The 26,459-nt window shown below is 39.7% G+C and overlaps 1 protein-coding gene across 3 annotated transcripts in view; it reads right to left on the bottom strand.

The window, feature by feature from the left end:
* The window catches only part of sdk1a (sidekick cell adhesion molecule 1a), a 903,166-nt gene that overhangs the window by 341,832 nt on the left and 534,875 nt on the right, over positions 1-26,459 (bottom strand). For 2 of the 3 annotated variants that reach the window (XM_072559294.1, XM_072559292.1), the window contains exon 6: positions 21,987-22,013. The exons of the other annotated variant lie outside the window; for it this stretch is intronic. In XM_072559294.1, coding sequence (XP_072415395.1) covers positions 21,987-22,013 — 27 coding nt within the window. The remainder of the gene's footprint in view (positions 1-21,986; positions 22,014-26,459) is intronic. 3 annotated transcript variants of the gene reach the window in all.

Genomic DNA, 26,459 nt, shown 5'->3' with positions numbered 1-26,459 from the left:
TGAAATCAAAGAAAAGGAGGAAGTCAGAAAAAAATTCAATCAACACAAAACTGGTACTAAGTGTTGGAGCTGTAGGCTGACAAGTTCCTGAGTCCTATGAACTTCATCCTCTGTTCTGAAAAGAAGTGGTAAGTGAGACAGATGATGTATTGATTTTAAATTTCCAAATCTCCTTAGATCTGAACAAAGGTCAATTGAAAGGTAAAGAATGTAACTTCTTTATTCAAAAGGGGAAGGAGACAGAAAGCAGCAATGTACAGATCATTTAGCTTAACATCTGTCACTGGGAAACTGTTAGATGCTGTAATTAAAGAAATTATAGCAGGGCATTTGGATACATTCAAAGTTGTCAGGCAAAACAACATTGAGTATATGGAATTTCCCTTTCACAAAACAATCTATTGGGGTCCTTTGAAATGTAATATATTATTGGATAGAGGGAAATTGACGAATGCATGGTCCCCAGGTTTCCGAATGCTTCTGATAAAATGCCACAAAGGCATTGATGACGGGGTTTCAATGGCTTACAATGTAGATAAATAATTTGGATGAAGGGATCTACAATACAATTGCCAAATTTGCCAATGGTACAAAAATAGGGAGCAAAGCTAGTTGTGAACAGGACTAAAGGCCTGCCAAGTGAGTGTGCAAAGATGGTGTGGTAAATGGAGTATAGATTGTGGAAATGTGGAACTGTCCATTTTGGCAAGAAGAATAAAAAGGACAAATACTTACGCAAATTAGTGATAGCCTGTAAGATCTATGATGAAGATGTCCAGCTCATGAGATACAAATAGCTAATATGCAGGAAAGCTAATGGAATATTATAATTTATTGTGAGGGTATTTGAATACAAATGTTGGAAGGTTATACTTCAGTAATACAGGCATGTGAATGTGTGTCATATTAGACACCTTATTTAAAGATTGATATAAATGCATTGGAAGTAGGTCAGAGAAGGTTTACCAGACAAATACTTGGAATGGAAAAGTTGGCTTATGAGGTAAGTTTGGACATGCTAAGCTTGTATATGCTGGAGATTAGATAAGTAAGATACTACTTGAAGGAAACATATACAATCCTGAGGTGTCTTGACAGGTAGTTGTGGAGACTATGTTTTCCCTTATTTAAGAATCTAGAAATAGGGAGTTATTTCAAAATATGTGGCTGTGCAGTTAAGTCTTTTTTATCACTCAAAATGTCATAAATGTTTGAAACTTTGATTCTATTCTATTTTAAGACTGATGTGGACAGAATCATAGAAAGCAAAGGAGTCAAAAGTTATCAGGGATAGGCAGGAATGTAGATGTGAGATCATAATCAGATCAGCTATGATCTTATTGAATGGCAGAGATGGGACCATAAGGCTTACACCTGTTCCTGTTATAAGATATTTCAGCAACATTTGAGGAGTCTAAAGAAATGGGTGGTGACTAACAGAAGGGTGCCCTCAGCATTCATGTAAAAATTAATGCTATTCTTCTGAATAATTTCACAGCTTGTGGATCATAAATAAGAATGTGCCATGGACAGATGCTAGGGGGACAGCAGAGGTAAAACTGCAGAAGAACAAAATGAAATTGCAAATGATTATTTTGGCTACAATTAAATAAATGAAAAATGAACCAGGTTAGAACACTACCACTGAATTAGTTGATAAGAAAAACAGCATTGGAGGATGATATGGTCAACCAGTTCAAAAGTTGCACTCGGGCCAAGAAGGCCAAGGAGAGATAATTCACCTTTGTTATGATCACGTAAGAGGTCATTTGTGATTTCAAAAAGCAAACCAGATTTTGTTCTGTGGCAAAGGCTAACCTGATGAGAAAAATCAGGTCCCAAGAAAAGATGGGTACAGATTTGGGACACAACAATTCTTTCAAGGTCTTAGGAAAGGAAGATTTCCTGGGGCAGTAACTTGAAAAATTGGTAGGATCAAGAGTTGATTTCTTGCGAAGAGTGGTGATGAAGAGAAAGAATTAACAATTTCTGCATAGTTAGGGATATTTGATCAGCTGGGCTAGTGGAAGCGAGGGTCACAGCAGAGACAGCAGTTCAGATAGTCTTGATACTCGTGAGAATTAAGTCCATGAACGTCTCACACTTATTAGTTGAAGTGAAAGTTGATGAGATAAGGGTGAGGGATGTAAGAAAACATTTTTCAATAGCAGTAAGGAACTAGGGCATTTCTTGGATGATGCTGCAACAGTAAAGAGTTTTAGCAAATGACAGTACACCCAATAGGACTTTTCGTGCTCTCATTAGATTTGATGGATAACTAAACCTCTGCTGGTGTCTCTTTTGAGTCTGTCACCCATGGAATTGAGGGACCAGAGATGATATTCTGGGGAATGGCCAGCATGAAAGGAAGTCTAACAGTTTAAAAGTGAACATGAAAATTTTCTGGAATGGGCTAAATTAAACAAAAAGTTAAAATGCAAGAAAAGTTATATTCTTATACAGCACAGTTACAGAATAGTGGGTCAGCCATTTTGGAGTGAGATGTGAAGAAATGTCTTCAGTGAAAGATTGTGATGTTTTTTGAGTCATTGCCCAGACAGCGTGGATCCTCGAGAGAGATATCAACAGGCTTTTTTGATACTAAAAGAATAAAAGACTATTAAAACAGCATAGGAAGAGGGAACTGAGGGAGAAAATAAACTAAAAGACAAAGCAGACTTGAAGGATTGATGAGTCAATTTAAGATACTATTTGTTCATTGGTTGCAGGAAGAACTCCAACTCAGAGTTGATAATCTGGAATCTGAGATTCAAATACTGCAGCACATTCAGGAGGGGGAGTGTTACCTCGATGCTTTCAGGAAGCAGTCACACCGGGTAGATTGAGCAATTCAAATTCAGTTAGTGATCAGAGACAACAGGGTGCGATTCCAAGTGAGGCAGGTAGGGGAATCGGGAGTTCAGGTTGGAGGAGCCTCAGCTTTTGACCTTATCCAACAGTTACGTGATACTTGCTCCCTGTGTGGATGAGGAAAAGCACTGTGGGGAGGATGAGCCAGCTCATCACAACACCATGGCACAGAAGGCTATTGAAGAGGGGGGAACAAAAAGACATGTGGTAGTTATAGGGGAGTCGATAATTGGGAGATACACAGTATCCTTTGTGAGTCAAATCAGGAGTCCTGCATGGTGTGTTGCTTGCCTTGTGCCAGGGTGCAGGACATTTCTGACTGGCTTGAAAGGATATTGGAGTGGGAGGGCAAAGATTCAGGTGTTGTCGTCCATGTTGGGTCAAACAATATAGGCAAGGCTAGGATGGAGGGCCTGTTTGGGGATTTTTGAGCACAAGGAATGAAATTAAGGAAGGGGTCCTGGAGGGTCATAATCTCTGGATTACTGCCCGAGCCATGTGCAAATTGGCTTAAGGATAAGAAAATTAGGGAAGTAAATATGTAGTTATGGGGGTGGTATAGGAAAAGAGGGGTTCCATTTCTTGGGGCATTGGCATTAGTTTTGGAACCGACGGATCTGAACCGGTGGGACAGTCTCTACCTGAACCAATATGGAACCAGTGTTCTAGCAATAAGGATAAATAGTGTGGTCACTAGGACTTTAAACAAGTGAGTCGGGGGAAAGGAAAGGGAAAGGGAAAACAACAGGGAGTATGATGGTAAATAAAAAAGTATGCAGCAGGTTAGCATGTGTGCAGGAGGGTTTAAATTCAAGGAAGATTACGAAAGAAGCAAAAAAGGAATGTTAAATCAGTTGAGATTATTAGAGATGTTGGAAATCATAAGGGTAAGAAAGCTAGCATAGCTGCACTTTACCTGAATGCTAGTAGCGTTCGTAACAAGATCGATGAGTTAACAGCACAAATCATCATGAGTGAATATGATTTGGTAGCCATTACATAGACATGGTTACAGAATGGTCACGACTGAGAGTTAAATATCCAGGGGTACCAGACTATTCAGAAGGACAGACAGGAAGGTAAGGGAGGTGGTGTAGCTCTGATACTCAAGGATGACATCAGGGCAGTGCTGAGAGATGATATTCTACATAAAACTTATGAGGAAATTGGAAATTCCAAGAGGAAAAAGTCACTGATAGGTGTAGTCTATAGGCCATCAAATAGTAACATCACATTAAGGAGGGCAATAAACAAAGGAATAAATAATGCCTGTGAGAATGTGTATAGGGTATAAGCAGGCAGGGAAAGAGTTAAGTTCTGACTTTTAGATTAGATTCCATACAGTGTGGAGACAGGCTGTTCAGCCCAACAAGTCCACACCGACACTCTGAAAAGTAACCCTCCCAAGACCCATTCCATCTGACTAACGCACCAAACACTATGGGCAATTTAGCATGACCAATTCATCTGACTTGCACATCTTTGGACTATGGGAGGAAACCAGAACACCTGGAGGAAACCCATGCAAACACGGGGAGAATGTGCAAACTCTACACAAACAGTTGCCCGATATTGGAATTGAACCTGGGTCCCTGGCGATGTGAGACAGCAGTGCTAACCACTGAGCCACCGTGCCGCCCCAAGTGAGACAAGAAGTTCAGCTGAACACAGGCAGGGAAAGAGTTGACCAAGAAGTTCAACTGAGCATGACTCAGATCAGATAACAACTTACAGTTAATAATGGGGTGCTGGAGGCAAGGGTACTGGGTTAACAAGGTGGAAAAGTAGTCATTATGTACTGCCATTTAACAATATTGGAAGCATTCAGTATGTAAGGTCAGTTTAACAAGGTGAAAAGTATTCATTATGTGAAGCCAATTATTCATTATTTAATAGTAGATGGCTTAATCTTTACTGTTGATACTTGTTGATTGTAATGGTCACCCAATTAATATGTATGTTGCCTTATCTGGATGCTCCTCCCTGTAAAATGCCTATATAGTTCATTGAGACACTGCTGTTCCAGAGAAGAGAGTGAACTCATGTCCTTGTGCACATGGGCGATCGGTCTCTCTCTCGATCCAGGGCCCAGAATAAAGATGATGGAGGTAAAACTATACTGTGTCTCTAAGAGTTTTGCTTTGACTAGTGGGGGGGGGGGGGGGGGTGGAGATCAGGATGACACCTGTAAAAATTGTTCGGCAAGTATCATGGGGGATTTTAATCTACATGTAGATTGTTCAAGCCAGCTTGGTCAGGGTAACCCTGAGAAGGAGTTTGTTGAGTGCACCTGTGATAGTTTTCTTCAAAAGTATGTAATGGAACCGACAAGGGAGCAAGTTATTCTAGATCTGGTCCTGTGTAATGCGATAGGAAGGACTGATCAAGGTATGGTTGAACTTAGAATACAGGTGGAGAATGTGAAGATACAACCCAATAACAGGGTCCTGTGCTTGAATAAGAGGGACTACAATAGAATGAGGGAGGACTTAGCTAAAGTAGGTGGGAAACAAAGATTTTCTGGTGGGACAGTTGATGAGCAGTAGAGTTTGTTCAAAGCAATTTTTCAAAGTGCACAGTGAAAAGGAAGGACTGTAAGAAAAAGGGTAAGCTGCCAGAGGTGTCTAAGGAAATAAGAGAGGCTATCAAATTGTAAGACAAGACAAAGTGGCCAAAAACAGTATGAAACTAGAAGATTGTGAAAACTTTAAAGGTCAACGGAAAGCCACAAAAAGAGCTATAAAGTAAGATAGAACATGAGAAAAAACTAGCACAGAATATAAAGACAAATAGCAAAAGTTTCTATAAATACATAAAAATGAAAAAGAGTGGCTCAAGTAAATATTGGCCCTTTAGAGGATGAGAAGGGGAGTTTAGTTAAGGGATATGATGAAATGACTAAGGCATTGAACATGTATTTTGTATCAGTCTTCTCAGTAGAGGACACGAATAACATGCCAATAACTGACAAAGAGAAGGTAGATAAGGACCTGGAAACAATCATTATTAGGAAAGAGGTAATATTGGGCAAACTAATGGAGCTAAGGATTGATTAGTCTTCTGGCCCTGATGGAATGCATCTCAGGGTACTAAAAGAGATGGCAGGAGAAATAACAGGTGCACTGGCTGTAATTTTCCACAATTTGCTGGACTCTGGGGCAGTCCCAGCAGATTGGAAAAAAGCAAATGTGACGCCATTGTTTAAAAAGGGAGATAGACAAAAGATGGGGAATTATAGACCGGTTAGCTTAAGTCCATTATCAAGGAAGAAATAGCAGGACAGATAGAAACTGTCCCTTGGGCAGACACAGCATAGGTTCATGAAGGGGAGATCATGCTTGACAAATCTTTTGGAATCTTATGAGGACATTACAAGCAAGGTGGACAACGGGAACCCAGTCGATGCGCTGTATCTAGATTTCCAAAAGGCCTTCAACAAGGCACTGCACAAGAAGCTGCTGCATAAGGATGAATGGCATTATGGGCAAAGATTGAGCATGGACAGAGGATTGGTTGACTAACAGGAAGCAAAACGTGGGGCTAAATGAGTGCTATTCTGGCTGGCAATCAGTGACTAGTGGTGTGTCTCCGGGATCGGTATTGGGACTGCAATTATTTACAATTTATTTAGATGATTTGGATTTGGGGACCACGTGTAGGCTGTCAGAAGATGAAACGTGGCCCAATGAGCCCCTGTTCCACCATTCAATAACACAAATGCCGATCTGATTGTAGCCTGAACTCAACATTACTGCCTTTCCTCAATAAAATTTCAAGAATCCCTCTACCACTTACGACATATTTTATTAAAAATATTCAAAGACTGCTTTCACCATCCTTTTGGGAAGTGCATTTGGACACACTTTGGTATTGGAAGAGTCATGAATGGTGCTGACTATTGTGCAATCATCAGCAAATACCCCCATTTCTGACTTTATCATGGAGCAAAAGTTATTCAAGATACAGCTAAAGATGGATGGATCTACTTTGATATCCTGAAGCTGAGATGACTGAGATGATATCGCCCTTTCCCTAAACTAACACTAATCTATGCAACTATGTTTCAACATCCCGGCCTGTGCTGACAAGTGGCAAGTAACATTTGCCCAACAGAAGTGCCAGTCAACGATTATCTCTGACGAGAGAAAATCTAACTTATCACTCCTTTTAATGGCATTACCATCAATGAATCCCCTCTGTCAATATCCAAGGGTTACTACTAACTAGAAATTAAATTGGCTAGTAATAGAAATACTGTGGTGGCTTGGGCAGGTTAGAGGGTAGGACTGTTGCAGTGTGGAACTCGCCACACTCCCCACAGCTTGTGCCTCATTTTCAGGGCCCAATTTAAAGAGTGCGATGAAATGCTCTCCACTTGTCAGGTTGAATGCAGCTCCAGCCAAACTCAAGAACCTTGACACCATCTAAGAGAAAAAACAGCCTGCTTGATTGGCACCATATCCACAAACATTCACTTCTTTGGCTAGCAATGCACCAGAGCAGCAGTGCGTACCATCTACAAAAGATGATCAAATTTATGACCACTGCCATCTTGAAATGCATGGCAATAAATTCATGGGAACTCTACCATATGCAAGTTTCTCTCCAAGCCAGACACTATCTCATCTTGAAAATATATTACTATTTCTTCAGTGTCATTGGGTCAAAATTCTGCCGTTACAACACTTAATTGCACCAACTGGTTCAAGATAGCAGTTGATCACAACTCCGATTTCCTGAATTGAGACCATGCTTTTCTATCGTGGTAATATCAGTGAAGTTCACTTGAACTGCATTTTCAGTATTTTTTGGTTAAGTGTCAATTTCTTCTCGTTTCAAGTTACCAAATCTGCCTCATTAATTATCGACTGGTCCCAAAGTTGTCCTTTTCACCCAATCCCAGATCGAGCCTACTACTATCTCTACTGGGAAAAATTGACCATTGCTTAAATATTCCAGAATGGACAAGCATCCTTGGCACCAGTGTCATCTTTAAAATATACCTGGACAAGTAATATTCGTCCAGAGGTGCCCTGGACGTAGCAGAATGATACAACTCCTGATCATGACAGCCTGGTTCCAGACTGCCACCTGGGGACAGAGTTAGCTATCTGGGTGAATGTTCAGCAAAGTAAGAAGGAGGTCAATGACCTCCTCTACTCCTCCAGAGTAACTGATACGTCACAATCACTCTATCTCAGCATCTGTACCCACCTCCCAGCAGACACAATCTACCACTCTCACTCTTGCTTGCAATGTTCTCCCTCACCCACCACTAACCTTACATGCCCTCTGTGCTGATACTCATTTAAGACATGTTCCCACTTCCACCGAAAAAGTAACACTGAGCCACACCCTTGAATGTCTGTCTCTCCCTCTCATTCCAGGAGGAAAACAGCCTAGAATAGTGCAGAAAGAGTCACAATGGCTGATGGGCTGCCTGACATTCATGTTCTCACTGATGAGAAGATCCTACTTTGACCGTCCCGAGTGGTTGATTGACCATAGCTAAGCCCCAAACTCGTAATGGACAAAGACTGTGACTTACTATGCTGGAACCCCTCGACTGAACACAATCTCCTTTGATTTGACTGAGAACTGCTGACAAGTTTCCTGTCTTTTGTGATGGTATGTAACTTTAAGAGGGATTTGTTTGTCCTGGCTCTCTTGAAGAGGAGTGCTGTAAACCTGGTATTGAGGTGTTTGCTCCATGCAAAGCAGAGTAAATAGCTTTGGGATTTTTTCCTTTCAAGTAGACAAAAGTATGACTGGGTGGATTCAGGCTCACACAGAAGACCCTAGGTTGTAGTTATGCTTTCAGTTCTTGCAGTTGGGATATTAGAGTTGAAGCTAGCAACAGCTTTCTCTCTGCTGCTGCAAAAACTTGAGTTCTCTTGCTGCTGCTCGATTCATTCTGTCAGTGTTCCTTCTCCTGGACCGGAGGAGATAGCACGTGACCAAATTTGTTTTGCTGAATTTGCCTTTGCCAAGGCTGGGTTTATGGGCTGCTGCTACATTGGACTGGTCAATGAGTAGTAACAAAATAACATATTATTTAACTAAGTATTTTGATAGATTTAGTTATGCCAATTCTTTCTTTGTATTTTAACTGTGCTGCAAGATTAAGGTGTGTTTTGCTTAAACCTAGTAGTTTGACCAATGCAATCCATCTGGAACGCAACATCTTATACTTGCTTTTAAGTAAGATACAAGTTAGGGTGTAGGCTATCTCCTTGAAATGTTTTGTGGGGCTTTGGTCTGGTCCATTACACTTTGTGTGTGGGTGAAATAGTATGGCAATAAAGCAGAGAGATTTTTTGTGAGCCTGGTATGTCTGGTTGAGAAGCAATATATAAAAAGGCAAGGCAAGGCAACGCAGATGGATTGTGAGCATCCAGGCTAGATCAAAGTGAATGAATATAAAAGACAGCAAGTTAAGAGTTCAGAGATGCTGCCTGGTCCACTCAATGAGTTATATGCTTGTCCCAAAACATGATGAATCGTTCCTGAAGCATTACAATGATAATTAAGGAGTAATGCTGAAGTGCAGATGCAAACTCTTAATAGATTGGAATTGTGGCGCACAGATTCTTAAAGATTAGCATGTTTTGAGTTCCAATGTCCCTGAATATCGGAGGGGTTTGTAGCTGGTGCCAATGGAATATGCCCAACATGAAGGTGAGGCAAGTTTGAATTACTAGGACTCTGCTCTGAATTCCAGGCCAAGAACTGTTGACGTCTAGGTTGCTTGCAGCATTGGATAGGATAGAAAGCTGCATATTAATGAGGCAAGATTTAGACTTAAGGTTGTTAACAAGCAATAATCCCCTTTATTAAGCAACTCTCCACTACCTAGTGAGAATCTCATCTTCACAAAATTGTTTTCAACATCAATAAAGATCTTCTTGGACTTCTTGTATGATTCTACCATACCTCTTACGTAATGCATGTTGCATAAGACTCAAAGATTAGTAGAGAATGTGGTAGTCAGGCCCAAAATAGCAAGCTATGTTAAAATATTCAACACAGATGTAAAAGAAAAAGGTCAAATAAGTAATAAAATGTGAAGAGAATTTGGGGAATAGTTATGGCTCAGTGAAATTAGAGATAGGAAGAAGCAAAATCATGGAGCTATAACTGCAAGAAACAATGAGGTTGTTAAATGTGGGAAATTGGAAGAACAAGAAGCCAATAGAGATCAGTAAAAGCATGGATTGTAGAAATCGGTGTAGTAAATATGGAGAGAATGGCAGTTTTTTTGGGGGAGATTTATGAATGGTGGAATATAAGAGAACTGCTAGGAAAGTTGTGTCTACAGTCTTAGTAGCAAATATACTGTGTTGGGGCATGGCCAAGAGATGGGTGGTGGAAATAGGTAGCCTTAGCGGTGGTGGGAATATGGGGTGACAAGTTCAACTCATGGTTGAGCAGGGCATCAAGATTGTCATACTCATCTGGCAGCCAATACAAATTTAGTTAGAAGCAGAGGTATTTGAATTCAGCAAATATCTCCTTCTGTTTGGTGTATGATGAATGCACACACCAAAGGTGAAACTGTACACAATGACAAATTCCTCACTTTCAGACAGTACATGGTCAGAGAGGTTTATGCTGTCTTTATTGACATGGTTAGTTACATTGATAAAATCTTCCATTTAAGTATGTTTTCAGTGTAGGTGTGTTTTAAAGAATAATGTTAAAATCATGCTGTTGCGATTATGGGCGAGAAGAGGTAGCTGAACGATTACGGAAAATGAGGCCCCCAAAAGATTTGCACAGCAGCTCGGCCATGAGCTTTGGCAGAGACTGAGATCTAGAAAGTGCGGTCACTGGAGAGCAAAATGAAGAGAGAGAAGATCATGAGGTGGCATCGTGCAAGCAGTCAAATCCAGTTCTGACATTTTCTGAGACAATGCCACTTGTCTGTGACAGTCTTAGGGAGTAATAGTAACTATTGGAGAAATGCATCCATTTACCCCTACAGTACATCTCACTAATTTCAGAGATTGCTGACAGAGCAGTGGATTTTGCATTTTATAACCTTAGAAACATGAGGGGTGATTTTCATTTCCCCAAAAGACTGGTGGAGTGGATTGCCAATTCACTGAAATCAATGGAATAAAATTGAGTTAGTTCTACAAAGGCTGGGCAGTTTGCCAGACAAGCAAATTAACCTCATGTGCCTCAACTGCAATTCATTATGTCAGGATTTTAAAAATCATAAATGGACGATTATGGCAAGTAATTATGCAACAACTACTTTGTCCTGATTGGGTTCTTGATTCTGTTCATGCAGAGTCGGGTCTTGGGATTGTATATAACAATTTATAACCTTGGAGACTAGTGAATTGCATTTGCATATATGTTTTCTGGTGTAAATATTCACTAGGACATTCTGACCATAGTATTATTGCTTTTGTGACCTGAGGAGAATTAAGCTTTTAGTACAACAGATCACAGATTAGGAACTCTAAAGAGAGAAAAGGAGAACTTGTGTTTCTTGGGCATCTTTTACATGCTCAATGCCAATGCATTTTACAGCAAAAGGAGCACTTTGAAATGTAGTTATTGCTGCAATATTACATTGCTATGATAAAATATTGTACAGTCATAGGATTAGTGCATTTCATTAGCAAATTTAGGAGAAGTTAGTCAATGGAGCCGCTAACCTCTTTTAATCTTTTGACAAGAGTCAATATCCTTAATAAATATTTAATCACTTTCAACTAGTAACTCAAGGTCAAGATTTAAGATGAGTACTGTACTGAGAAAGCACTGCACTAGTACAGAATACCATTAATCATGTGGCCCTTGAGAAGCCAACAGCTCTGGACTGTTTGACATTTGACTAAAAGGCAGGTTGGGAACAGCCAAGAGAGGGAATTGAGATTAGAACCAAAGTGGTGTGGAGTGAGAGCTGACAGCTGGAGTGCCTTAGATAAATAATCATTCCCAGTTCGTACTGTGTACTCCTACTTACGCTGCCTCAATTGTGGGATAACTCAAATATGTTCCTTTTTCATGTTGAGACAAAAGCTTCCTATTTTCCAACCAAATGTTAGATGACCAGTTAAGATTCATGCTAGTGAACAGCGAGAGACCTACTAGCATGCATTATCTTTATTATCGACCTAATCATTACTTAAACTCGCTTCATTACAATGTAGTTTCCCAGTTTCCTTCCCACCTGCAGATAAAATCATATATCAAGAGATCCCAAAATTAAAGTCAGAGTGACTCCAATTTGTCCTCAAGACCAACATCTTGGACACCTCCTGTCAGTATCGCAGGCAAATTCACGCAGCACCTGTCCATGAACCTTGGCACTGAACATGTCACAACCTCACTGCATTGCCATATCACATCTATTCATTTATAGTTATGTTTTTTTACTTCACTGATGTACATTGGACCACACCAGCACCTCTCATTCCAATGCAACTGTAAGAATATTGTGCACAGAGATAGACACCCATCTCATGAATTTGATTAGGGTTCATCTCAGGGCTGTGCACTCATTCTCTTTGCACATACACACTTTGAGCCTACTTGGACACTCATAGCATCTCTGCTTTGCTTTGTCTTGTCTTTCTATGTTTTGCCTCTGAATGGGAACTAACAGTCTCACAGTATTTTTGCCTTGCCTTTTAACACCTACAAGCCAGGCAGCTTGCCATAATTGACAGCAGCTATTGTCCACGGGCTGAGAATGCCGCTGAGCCACACTGTGCTGCATCAGTGCAATACCTACATCATGTGCCAACTGTATATGCACCACGAGTGCATGGGCATCAGCCAAATGGCCATGTCTCAAAATTGAAGAGGAACTCTCCTCAGTCAAGTGATGAGAGGCACCATTCAGGTAGGGGCTTCTGGCACAGTAAGTCAAGAACAACAGCTGATATCAGCCCAGGATCTTGGGTCAGGCGCCTGCTTGGGGCAGTGATGGGCAAAATTCTCTTAGGTGGTGGGGAGCTAAATATAGGACTCCTACCAAACCACCACCGCCATTATAGGACCCCTACGCAACCACCACCACCATCTTGGCTCTTTCTGCCCTATTATAGAATCATACAGCACAAAAACAGACCCTTCGGTCCAACCCATCCATGCTGACCAAATTTCCCCAAATGAGATCTAGTCCCACTTGCTAGTAGTTGGCTCATATCCCTCTAAACAGTTCATATTTGTGTACTTATCCAAATATTTTTTTAAATATTGTAATTATATGTGCATCTTGCACTTCCTCTGGCTGTTCATTCTCTATATGAACCACCCGAAAAAGTTACCCCTCGGGTTCCTTTTAAATCTTTCCCTTCTCACCTTAAAATTATGTCCCCTTAGTTTTAAACACCTCCACTCTAGGGAAAGGACCTTTGTTATTCACCTGATCTATGCCTCTCATGAATTTATAAACATCTATAAGGTAACCCCTCAACCGCATATGCTCCAGTGAAAAAGTCCCAGCTATCCAGCCTCCCCTTATAACTCAAATGCTCCCATCTTGACAACATCCTGATAAATTTTTTCTGAACCGTTTCCAGTTTAATAATATCCTTCCAATAACAAGGCAACTAAATCTGTACATAGTACTCCAAAACCGGTCTCACCAACGTCCTGTACAACCTCAACATGGCATCCCAACTCAGATACTCGATTGTCTAAGCAGTGAAGGCAAGCATACTAAATGCCTTCTTAATGAACCTATTTACCTGTGATGCAAAGCCATGTAAAAATATTCTGGCATGCACCTACTGATTCAAATATAGCAAGCATATTATCAACATTTTGTAAATATACAAGGTGTCATTATATTGAATTCAATTGCATGAGTTGCTTAAGTCATAAGTTCAATGAATAAAGATTCATGCTATGAATCTAGGTGATCAAGAAAGAGTACTATAGTTCAGATGTCTATGACTTCCTTGAATAATATACTGATGAATAGGCTATCAATGTCAAATGAGCACATGAACACTGCATTGCTATCAATATTGCATGTCCTGCCTGTCTGGTTCTCGTAAAAGGGAAGGCATCTTTCACTGCGGAAGTAGAAAACCTACTCAAAACTAGTTGAAGCAATTCACCCATTTGCCTATTCATGTTATGAAGAACAAATCATAGACTGTAAAAGGGCATTACTCTTGCAAAAATATTTGTCGAATTCCATGATTCATGTGTCTTCATTGCTTATTTCTGATCTATTGATTATACATTTGCAATATTTGAATATGCAGCTGCATATAAGAATTCCTTTACATGTTTGAAATGGAATAGTCAAAAGAGCTGCTTTTCCTTATTAGTTGTAATAATTGAAAATTGGGCAGGGGTTCTATACTGTCTATCATAAGCCTATCTTCACTGGTCAATATACGCAGAGGAATTCCAACAATTCCAAATGCCATAAGACTGGTCATATCAGTAAACTTATAGCTGAAAATGTGTTGCTGGAAAAGCGTAGCAGGTCAGGCAGCATCCAAGGAGCAGGAGAATCAACGTTTCGGGCATGAACTCATGCCCGAAACGTTGATTCTCCTGCTCCTTGGATGCTGCCTGACCTGCTACGCTTTTCCAGCAACACATTTTCAGCTCTGATCTCCAGCATCTGCAGTCCTCACTTTCTCTCAGTAAACTTATAAACAGGACTCAAGCTGTTTACTGTGCAAAGTTGCAACCAAAATAGGGTGCATCAAACTCACCTTTCAGGATAATAGCTACTGATTAGATAATTCCTTACCCTATATCATGCAACCTCATGACAGATCCTAGGGTGATCACTCACATTTCTAAAAAGTGTCCAGCCTATCTCAGGCTTCTCTGGAAGGGCAAGGTATCACATACATTTGTGCAAGGTGAAGCTAGCGGTTTGTCACTTCAACTATGCAGTCATAACAGGAGGAACATTTGCCACTAACAGGATGCTATCATGAAGCTGAAAAGATGTTCAAATGAGGACTATAATGAATGAATTTCAGTGCTTGCCATGTAGGTCATACATTCTAAAGACTGGCAGATCATTTGAAATAGCATATCTCTTCAGCTTTTTGTAACAAGCAAGGTATTGACCAAACCGAAACAGGTCATGCTTGCAAAGCTTGCAACAGTGTCCAACATTAAATCTAACAGTGTAACTGGACATTTGCTGGATAATCCTGAGTGTCTGAAGAATTATGTTGAAAGATAGTTTAGAATTGTCAGTTAATTCACAATATGGCATACTTGTTTGTACTGAAGGCTACATACATTAATACACAGGACCGTGCTCTTTAGAGACAAAAAGAACATACACATGCACTGCGCCTGTTTCAACTCAACAAAATAGGTGACAGCTATTTCCTGGATCACTTCTCAGGGCAATGCGCTGACTAATCAGAGTAATTGTACCTAGGTTTAAAATTTAAACCAAGCTCAGCAGTTAACTATGAATCGTGACAACACTTCTTTCAAGAGGAGTCCACTTGCCAACCAATCAGCACTCTCCTCACATGCAATATAAATGTTGGTTTTCCCTTTGAATTGGTATTCTTGCAAATTGTCCTGGTTAGCACAGAACACAAGTTTCCTATACATGAATGCACAAAACATTTGCCACTGACGTTATTGTACATTACATACACATAGCTGACTGAAGACAACACACTGACTATTACACCGACACTGTGCCTGACAGTAAGGCTGGTCTCTTTAAACCAAAATATCACATCATGATCAACATTCCCGCTAAGCTCTGTAGCCGCACTTGCTGATTGGCATGCTGATGTTGTGACGACATATTCAATTCTGGTTTCTCCTACTGCTGGCACACAGACTTCTTGAGTCTACGCAGTGGTTGAAGAAATTAGAGGGAACATAGGTCATGATGCCATATGACTCTCTCAAGAAGACAGGCCTGTCTTGTCTTGAAGTAATGTCACAACACAATATTTCCCTTTAAAGAATGGGAATCACATGTCCAATGATATATATTGACTTCTTGACTCTACATTAAATCAATACCTTGGTGGATATAAAATACAACCATATCTAGTCCTTATACAACAATCATGACTTGGCAGTTCAGCTTCTGTGGAGTACCATCTTTAATTTGCTGTATGAAAAATAAATTTGTGAAATAGTCAGTTACTAGCATGTAATCGACACGGAATGTTATCAGTAGCTTTGAAAGATTCTTACATCAAAGGACTCCAATTAATGGAGTCGACAAGTATCAGACAACTTGATTTAATTAAAAGCAGAAAATGCTGGAAAAATTCAGATCTCAAAACATGTGGAGAGAGAAACAGGATTCATGTTTCAAGTCCAAAATCATTCTTCTTCAGAACTGATCAGTTGATTGATACCCTACTTATGATGGTTACATATGGATTCACGTGATAATCTCTTGGCTTTTTCCTCCATCCATGTGACGGTTTTGAGTATGGTCTGGCATATCTTGAAATTGAGCTTGCAGAATTACAAACTGCTTGACATTGAAGATTATATTCATGGAGAGTCCTCAGATGCCTTTTGAATGAATTTAAGCCACCCGATGACATATTTTTGAACTTTTGCAGCAGATTGTCATCTCATGTAGTTGGCAGAATCTACTCTGCTTTGCCATGACCAAGGTATGAGATTGATGGTCTGGAATCTTTGGTGTTGCAAACACGTATGTGATACCTTACTGATCAAGAAAATACATCAATTAATGTAAACTGGTAGACAACTGATAAAGGTTTCATCAATTTCAATGTTGGAAAATATTTCAGGTGTCCGTCTAGAGGATCTGTTTCGGCATTTATTACGGAAAATGTCAAAGCATTGGATATGTGGACACATTGAAAGGAGTTAATTCATCTTGTGGGGACTACTTAACACTGTGCCAGTTTCCTGAGTACATCTTGTGGAAGGTGTGTATGGGAATGATATCTGCATTTGAACCAATATTCATCTTAGCATGTAGTGCATGCCATCCATTACCTTTTTGGTATATTGTGGATGGAGGAAAAAGCTTTGGTTTTTATACAAGTCGATGTGGTGCATCAAGTTGATTACATATACCGGATTTGATTTCATTACTGTTGTCACATGTACCGGGCAAGATTGAAAAGTGCTGTTTTGCATACTATATAGGCAGATCATACCATACAAAGTGCATCAAGCTAGTAGAACAGAGAGCAGAATACAGTGTTACAGTCACACAGAAGGTGCAGAGAGAGAAATTAACATCAAAATTTGAGAAGTCTGTTTAAAAGTCTTATTACAGCAGGGAAGAAGCTGCTCTTGAATCTGTTCGTACATGTATTCAAGCTTTTAAATCTTCTGCCTAACAGAAGAAGGTGGAAGAGTGTATAACTAGGAGTCTTTGATAAGGTTGGTTGCTTTCCTGAGGCAGCTGGAAGTATAGATGGAATCAATGGATGGAAGGCTAGTTTTGTGTGATGGACTGGGTTGTAGTTTATTGCTGTCTTGTGAAGAGCAGTTGCAATACCATGCTGTCATGCATCCACATAGAATGCTTTCTATGGTTCATCTATAAAAATTGGTAAGTGTCTTTGTGGACATACTAAATTTCTTCAGCATCCTGAGGAAGAAGAGACATTGCTGTGCTTTCTTGACCATCACATCAATGTGGGTAGACCAGGACAGGTTGTTGATGATCATCATTGCCAAAACTTTGATGCTGTCTCGACTATCTCCACCTTCGCATCACCGATACTGATAGGGCTGTGCCTTCCACTCCACTTCCTGAAGTTAATGACTAGTTCCTTCATTTTGCTGAAATTGATGAAGAAATTGTTGTCTTTACATTATGCTGCTAAGCACTCAATTGCTTTCCTGTACTCTGGCTCAACATTGTTTGAGATCTGACCTACAATCTTGGTGTCGTCAACGAACTTGTAAATGGATTTGGAGCGGAATTTGGCCACACAATTGTGAGTGCATAAGGAGTATAGTAGGGGACTGAGTATACTGCCTTGAGGAGACCAATATTGAGGATTATTGTGGAGAAGGATTGTTGCCTATTCTGACTGATTGCGGTTTATAGGTCAGAAAGCTGAGGATCCAGTTATGGAAGGGGGAACTGAGACCTTGGTCTCAGAATTTGGAAATGAGTTTGCTTGGAATTCCAGATCAAGGCAATCTGGTAGGCTCAAGTTGATGTGAGCCATGACTAACCTCTTGAAGCACTTCATAATTATGGAAGTCAGACTGGGCATTAGTTGTTGAGGCAGGCTGCATGACTTTCCTTGGTACTGTGATGATGGTGGTTTTCTTGATGATAGTGGTCTTGAAGCAGATGGGACTTCAAATTGAAGGTAGGAGATGTTAAAGATGTCCCGATTAAACATTATTTGATTGTAATCTGTAAAGTGTATTATTGTATGTTTTAGATTTTATTGTGAATTTTGTTTGTTTTGCTTGTGGACCACGGATAGAACTCTGGAAATTTCCCTGGCATTGTTCCTTGGTTGGCCCTCCTTCATATGCTTCTATGGAACATTGTGGTGTACTTCGAGTTTCTCTAGGTAAGTAGTTTGATACATTTTTGTTCAATCTCCTCTCGTAGAAAATAGCTCGCATATATCACAAAATGCTTCATTACGTCTCAGTGGGTGAGACAAGCAACACCACATCCAAGATTTGGATATTCTACAAAATTTGCTGACAGACAAAATAATTATTCCTCAGTCATATACTTGCATCCTTTAAGTTGGGCATTAATGGTATATTCTTTGAGTTTGCCCTGATGTGCTTTTTTGAAGGATTTCATGGGGTGAAGCAATGACCAATTTTGTGATCCTTTCAACCAAGTTGACTTTAATTAAATTATATTCTGTATCTTTATGTTAACACCTGCCTACAAAATTGGTCACTTGTTTCACTTGGCTGTTGTCAGCATGACATGAACTCAAGCCTGCATGTCCTGAAATTGACTTGAAGTTTCAGTTGGTATTCTAAAATCTGAAATTTTTATATCAGGATCTCAGTGGTCCCCTCATAAATACCAAGGAGTTTCACTCTTAACTCAGTGCCAAAAGCAAGAAGTTTGACTGCATATCAGTCTTTGAGAGCTACCTGGTGATCTATAAAGCAGATAAAGAAATATTCAATAAACCATTGAATTCCTGACAGAATGCCAATGGATTGTCAGGCCATGGTTAGATGTTTATTTTCCATCTTTCTTTGAGTAGTTTTACTTTTCAAAAGTGCTATGAAAGAATATGATCTGCAGTGTAGTACTTTATTGTTTTTCAATTGTTATTAACTTCTGTTCTCTTTTCTCTATAATTAAACTTTGTTTCCCCTTTAAAACATAGAAACCAGGTGCAAGAGTAGGCCATTCAGCCCTTTGAGCCTGCTTTCAGTTAGAAGCTTGTGTCTTTACATACCATTTGTACTTAAAAAGCAGAAATGATATAATATGCATATCGTTTTAAAATTTTCACTTCTTTTCAGTTGAAGAAAATAGCAGAATCAACTGATAATGGGACACAGGTAAGGCTTTCTTAGTATAGACAGGCTTTTCAGTGTTTGTTTTCCAAACTTTGTTTCAGGATGATTACTTAGATTAGAGCAATCCTTCAGCACTTTTAAACGAGTATTTTTTTCAAAAGGACAAAAACGTAGAGAATTAATTGTGCTTCAGTGTGCTAGGTTCGGAGCCATTAATTTTGATTGTAGCCCTTACTTTCAGTTATAGTTGTAACTTCAGCTTCAGACCCAGACAGGTTAACAGGGGACAGGTAGCACAATGCCTTTTCATAACTGCCATGCCTCCTTCACCTGTTCAGGCTTTCGCGTTCACACATTGCCATTAATAAGCTGTCACAATTAATTTTTTTTTTGCCCAATTGCTATCCTGAATGCTTTTAGCATGATGTCTTACTTGGCTTACAAATGTTAGTCTGTTTAATATATTCCACAGAGAATATGCTTATTGTTGAGAAAGATGTCTTGAAGTTTATCAACATTTCTAATTACTTACATGGCTATAACATCACCAACATAAACAGTCTGCATTTTCAGCATATTGATGTCACTGTACATTCGGTCCACAAAGCTGACTGAAGACTTTACACTGACTCAACTACACAGACAGACTAACTCAAGGTGAGGCAAGTACCTTTGCAACAGAATGTTACACGTTATGATGTAATGTAATTGTCTGAAAGGTACAGTCCAGCCTAGTCCAGAATCAATGCCATATTACAACATCTTGGTCAAACTTAGTCACCTTAAAGATCATTATGTACTTGCCAGTTTCAGTTTGCAGTGCAGAATTGGGCAACAGCTAGATGTAGTGAAATTCCATTTTAATTTATTTCTCAAAAATCAGAGAATGCTCTGTTTTTAAGAGGTCATCAGAATGCTACAACATGACGTACGTTCCGAGGTTGAAGTGTAGGTTTCTGTCCATTTAAGGCGATAAAGACTTTGCTGTTAAGTAAACACTGGATTAGTTCATACTTGGGTCAGTTGAGCATTTGCAGCTCCAGATTCCTTTTACTCGAAGATTCATCTGTATATTTTAAACTTCTCTCTTTGTTTCTTTTCATGTGTTGCCCTCTTAATTAAAACATTAAGATTTGGCACGGCAGTAAAAAAAAAGAATCAAAGATGTGCATCGATTTGAAGATTTTTTTCAAGGTTTTCCTAAAAAATTTACTTCCAAAAACAAAATGATACATTTAAGAATGAATCTAAAGAAGGCAGTGGATAAATGTAAGCAAAGTGAGAGAGAAGTCTCAGGATAACAGAGACTGTTGCTAATCATTGTGCAAAGAAGATCATGCTCACAAAGTCTCAAGTATTATCTTATTAATCATGCCTTTAGATGTAGCTTTCAGAAAAAAGTACTGTTTCACATTTGGTAAGGGAGCATTCTGACAGTGTTTGGCCAATAAAAAGACTTTATATGAGTAGTCTATTACAGTGACCATGTAAAACACAGATGCATCAGCTTTCATAAATTTGAAACTTTTGTCAGACGGAGGAAAAAATTCTATCTTCCTAGAAAATCCATGGACACCTTCTAATTTTGCTGCTGTATACCTTTTAATTTTGCGGTTGGTGGCCATCGGGATCCTCAGGTAATAAGTCAGATAAAAGACAGACACACAGGTGCCACATAATGAGATCCATTTATGCCACAGCAGGATCTGGCATTCCTCTGAACTCACTCTCTCCCGAATAATTGACACTACCACACTTGACTACCCTTCATGACCACCAAATCACTTGACTAATCCATGCTCTCCTCCAACTTGATCTGACTAGTCTAAACATGATCACCTTTCCTTATCACCTGATTATCTTCCTCAAACAGACCTGACTACCGGCATGGTGGCTTGGTGGTTAGCACTGCTACCTCACAACGCCAGGGCCCAGGACACTGCCTGTGTGAAGTCTGCACATTTTCCCTGTAACTGCGTGGATTTCCTCCAGGTGCTCCGGTTTCCTCCCACAGTCTAAAGATGTGTAGGTTAGGTGGATTTGCCATGCTAAATTGCCCATAATATCCAGGGATATGCAGGCTATGTGGATTAGCCACAGAAAATGCAGGATTACAGGGATAGGGTAGAAGTTGGGACTGGGTGAGCTGCTTTTTCGAGGGTTGGTATGGACTCCATGGGCTGAATGACCTGCTTCCACATTATAGGGAATCTATATTCCTTTATCCCATAATCCCTCCCAACCAAGACAAAATACCTCTGGCCAGACTACTCACTCACCGCATACACATCGTAGCCATTTACTTTCTTACTCATCCTCATTCACTAATATTTACACTGGCCCTTGAATTATACCATAAAACAGTTAGTAGTGTAAAAGGGAGGCCTGTTCTGTCCACCCTAATTCCACTCTACTCTGTCAGAGTTCCCGAAGAGGCATTGGGCTTGGAATTTCTTGGACAGATCAAATATGGAAGATCCTAGAAGAAATGCACAGGAGGATCAGTTTGGAGAAATTCTGAGGGTAGAAGTAATCTGACCACCATTGCTACTGCTCAAAAAATCCAGGTTATTGCCCCAGTAGGCTATATCAGAATTGGAAAAAGTACTGACCAATTAATTGAATGGACACATAAGCTAAAACATAAGCATTATAGCAGACACACTCAAAAATCTTACCAGAGTATTGGCGATTTGTCTTATCTACTGCCAGGTAGCATGAAAGCACAAAGAATAAAGAACATATATAAACCACAAGAACAAAACAGAGGAATATTAAAAGCCAAATATAAATTCTACTTATACAATATCAGATTATCATATCTAATCAAAATCTTAATGTTTCAATAGTTAGTCATGTATTAATTTCTTCTAAAACATTAATTAATATTTTTCCTATGTTTAAATAATAATTTTAAAACAACTTTGTTCATTGAAAAGTCCTTCTGCAGGCATACCAAGGTTGCTGAACAAATTCAAAATAATGCTTAATTTGACTGCTATTAAATCCCTACATAACATGGAGCAGATGAAAATGAAAGTTTACTTCACTTGCACTGTTAGTTTTACAAAACCAGACAATTCTTAAATTCAAGGAGTGGAAAGTCTTCATATCAGTGAAATTATGTGACTTTTGGCATTGTTGTATGTGTGCGCGCACATCTGGCAGCAAACCTTAAATCAGAAAGGGACTAACATGAATGAGAAACTTAAGATTCTACCCTGCAAGTTTGTGTCAAAAGTCCCAGTTCCTTGACTAATCCTGCTGTCAGCTGTATACAAATTACAATTCTGACATTCACGGTCACTGTAGTTCAAAAGCAGTGCATTTTCTTTGAAACACAACTTGCAGAAGACACGTTAAAATGTAAGATATTTATTTTACTTTTACATGGATATTCTCTACATTCCCTGTGAACTTTCTGATTTCCCTTGAGGTTGAACACTAATTCATTTATTGTTTGACTCCACTATTCATCTACCTCATTCAGAATCTATTCCTCAAACCTGACTCCTAGTCACTAGACCAAAGGATCTCCTTTAATCTGCAAATCGGTGAGAGATTGGGCAAAAGACCCAATGGAACACCTACTTGTCCTACCCAGTCTTCTTCCACTTGCCACTGGGTTAAAAAAAGTATCAGAATTAATGAAAAGAATGTGCTGCTTTTGATAAGATACCAAGAGAGTGATGTCCAGTTTCAAGCTGGAGAATATCAGTCTCACATTGAGATTCACATTCATCAGGTTGCTCATCTTTACTTTCAGCTGTGCAAGCACAATGTATCTGTTGAAAGTGAAATATAATAATACAATAAACAATTTTGAAATTAAACCAATTGTCATTGATTATAAAATTCATGCCATGCAAGTGAGAATTAATCTGGCTGTGTGATGTCACATGAGTGAGGGTATGAGGATTCTGTTCCTTTCTCTCATACAGCTGTGCCTGTAATCTTTGCAGCTGTGACGTGCATTTTCAATTATTCCCTGGACCACACTTGGAGAATCACATTGGTTTAGCTAATTTAATCAAGAGTTGAAGCCTGACTTCTCCAGCTTTCACTGCCTTTCATCACTAAAGACAAATCTCAATTCCATTTGGCTATCAGTGAAAATATAAACACAACCAAGTCAGGCCTTATCTAGAAGCAAGGACTGGAGTAGGAACCTGACTGCAGGAGCCATTTTTACAGCTGCTGTTCCTTCAAGTGGCTCGCCAACTTTTACTCATGCCTAAGGCTCCCCTAAACATTTCAATGCCTAATGTCAGAGCTGGGGTCCCGTTGCTTCTCAGCCAACTGAATAAAGCAGAATGTTAAACTGTCTCACCCCTTTCAAATATTGGCTAATCTTCTGCTCACTTCAATATTTTAAGTTTTTATTTTAGATTCATGAAACATTATAGCTTTTTTAAAATCTCTATTGATGGAATGGGTCTGCCTCACAGCAACAAATCTATCTGATGACCATCACCAAATTAGCTGGTACTCTTGTTGAAATTTATTGTTGTCCTTATGGCATTTATCAAATAGGGATGTTCAGTAAAGAATTTTGCCTCTAGGACCCAATTTCAGATGTTCTAGCTGTCACGGTGTCACTATAATCACAAGATTGATATTGGAAATATAAAATTAACACCATTTGAATCGGTCTTTTTTGTTTTCCCCTCAAGTGATAGTCATAAATCGCGTTGATGACAATTCAAAGAGATCAATGGGAAAAAAAAGGAAGAACCTAACAAGGCCCTTTCATCTGGGGAGAAATAAATCTTCTAACCTGCAATAACTGTTTTACCTGGGGGTGTTGGGCCAAACTAGATTTTCAGGAAAACAATGAAATAGTGACATTTTGCAGCATTGTTATCAGTGTAACAGAATGTATGTATAAATATTTAAAATTAATAGGTTTTTTTCCATATACCAGTTTTGGGTAGGTATGCTGAATACAAAGTAAACTGAATGTATAAAAGCAGACAAGTTCATATGGTGTACTGAAAAACGGTTAGAACTAGATTGTTAGATGCTGCAACACAGATTATTAATAGTTACACAAAAAGAAAAGTCCCCAATTCATAGGTTTAAAAAAAGGTAATGTCAAAATTGGAATCCTCAACTCAATAGACTATTGATTCATTTTAACCAAACAGTTTTTTTGGTCAATAATAGTTCAAATTATTGGCCACAATTAGACTCAGCCATCTTTTGTCTTTTTAAATTGAGTTCTCACCTGCCCTCTCTATGGATGTAAAAGATTCTCGGTCCTATTTCAAAGTACCACATGCACAAAATAACCTTGATACCAATATTTATCTTTCAATTACCACCTCAAAAAACACATTCTGTGGTCATTATCACATTGCTATGTATTGTAATTTACTGTGCACAAACTGGTTGCTGCATTTCCTACATTACAGCAGTGACTACATCTCATTGGCTGTAAAGCACTTTGAGATGCCAAGTAGATGTGAAAGGCACAATATAAATGCAACTCTTTTTTTGAATGTTTGATGCAGGCATTGCTAATTAGAAATTCCTCCCTCTGATGTGTTTGCTTGGATTCCAATCGATGTTACAAACCTCTCTCTATTCTTATTTCCTACTGGGATTCTAAGCATGTGGAATCAGAAGCTTTGGTTCTGTTAAGGGTCTGTCACAACAACAATGTGCATTTTATGTCTTCCAATATAAGAACATGTTCCAAGGCACTACACAGCAAAGAAATCCAACAAAAACTGAACTGAGCTAAAGAATAAAACACAGGTTTAAGAAATTAATTGTCACGTATACTCATGTACAGATGTACAGGGGTACAGGGAAAAATTTACAATGACACCTCTTATGGTGCCACCTTAGGTACAAGAACCTAGGTACAAATCTTAGCTATAAAAAAGGAATAAAAAAGAGAAGTAATTGTTTTACTTTACAGAAATAAGACATAGTTAAAAGGATAGACATTACAGCCACAAACAAATTACACATAAACATTACACTGCAGTAGCTGAATGCATGGCCTTCCATACATGGTTACACCACCTGCACCACACCCCAGTCCAAGAACCATCCTACTCCACTCCAAACCTCCAGTCTGCTCTGAGGTAAGTTTTCTCCGGGTCTTCACTCTCCTCGCCGGCTTCCGCTGCAGAACTCCACTTGCCTCTGCTTTGGGACTCCACTCCCCTCGCCAGCCTCTGCTCTAGGACTCCACTCCTCTCTCCGGTCTCCGCTCTGGGATTCCACTCCCCTCGCCGGCCTCCGCTCCAGGACTCCACTCCCCTCACCGGCCTCCACTCCAGGACTCCACTCCCCCTGCCGGCCTCCGCTCCAGGACTGCTTTCCCACAGCTCCAGGATTGGCCTCCAGTGCTTGCAGCTCCTCCACTCCCCTTCGGGTAAGTTGAAGTCATTAGTTGACAAAAAAAAGCAGGAAGGTGGAAAAGAAAGAGAAAAAAATGAACGGGTAGAGCACAGGAGCTCCAGCAAGAGTGCATTACTCTGCCACCATCCTGCAATGAGGATCTTGAAAAGAAAGATCGAGAGGTTGAAGGAGGAGGTTCCAGGCCTTAGGCCTTACATGGTTGAAGATACGTATGATGCAATGAAGAGTAACGAGGATGCACAAGAGATCAGTATTAAGAAGAGAGTTCATTGAGAGTTATACGGCTGAAGGAGCATTCAGACTATAAAGACAGGACAAGAAGGACTGAATAGGTTATGAATATAATTACTGCCACTAGGAATTAACGTGTTTGATCCTCCGGAAATAAAGACATGTTTCCCTTTTTGATGTTCTATCCAAAAGCATCTCATGGTCTGCAGGCGCAACCTATAAAGTTTGTTGTGCTTCACCATACCAGCAAGTTTTGACATAGAGTCATAGAGATGTACAGCACGGAAACAGACCCTTTGGTCAAACTCATCCACACCGACCAGACATCCCAACCCAATCTAGTCCCACCCACCAGCACCGGCCCATATCCCTCCAAACCCTTCCTATTCATAAACCCATCCAGATGCCTTTTAAATATTGCCACTGTACTAGCATCCACCACTTCCTCTGGCAGCCCATTCCACACACGCACCGCTCTCTGCATGAAAAAATTGCCCTGATCAAGATCTCGTTGTAATCCAAGGTAACCTCCTCTGCTGTCCACA

The sequence above is a fragment of the Chiloscyllium punctatum genome, chromosome 40 (genome assembly GCF_047496795.1).
Source record: "Chiloscyllium punctatum isolate Juve2018m chromosome 40, sChiPun1.3, whole genome shotgun sequence".
Taxonomy (NCBI): Eukaryota; Metazoa; Chordata; class Chondrichthyes; order Orectolobiformes; family Hemiscylliidae; genus Chiloscyllium; species Chiloscyllium punctatum.
The sequence above is the reverse complement of the archived record's forward strand: the minus strand, read 5'-3'. Positions and strand labels throughout refer to the sequence as shown.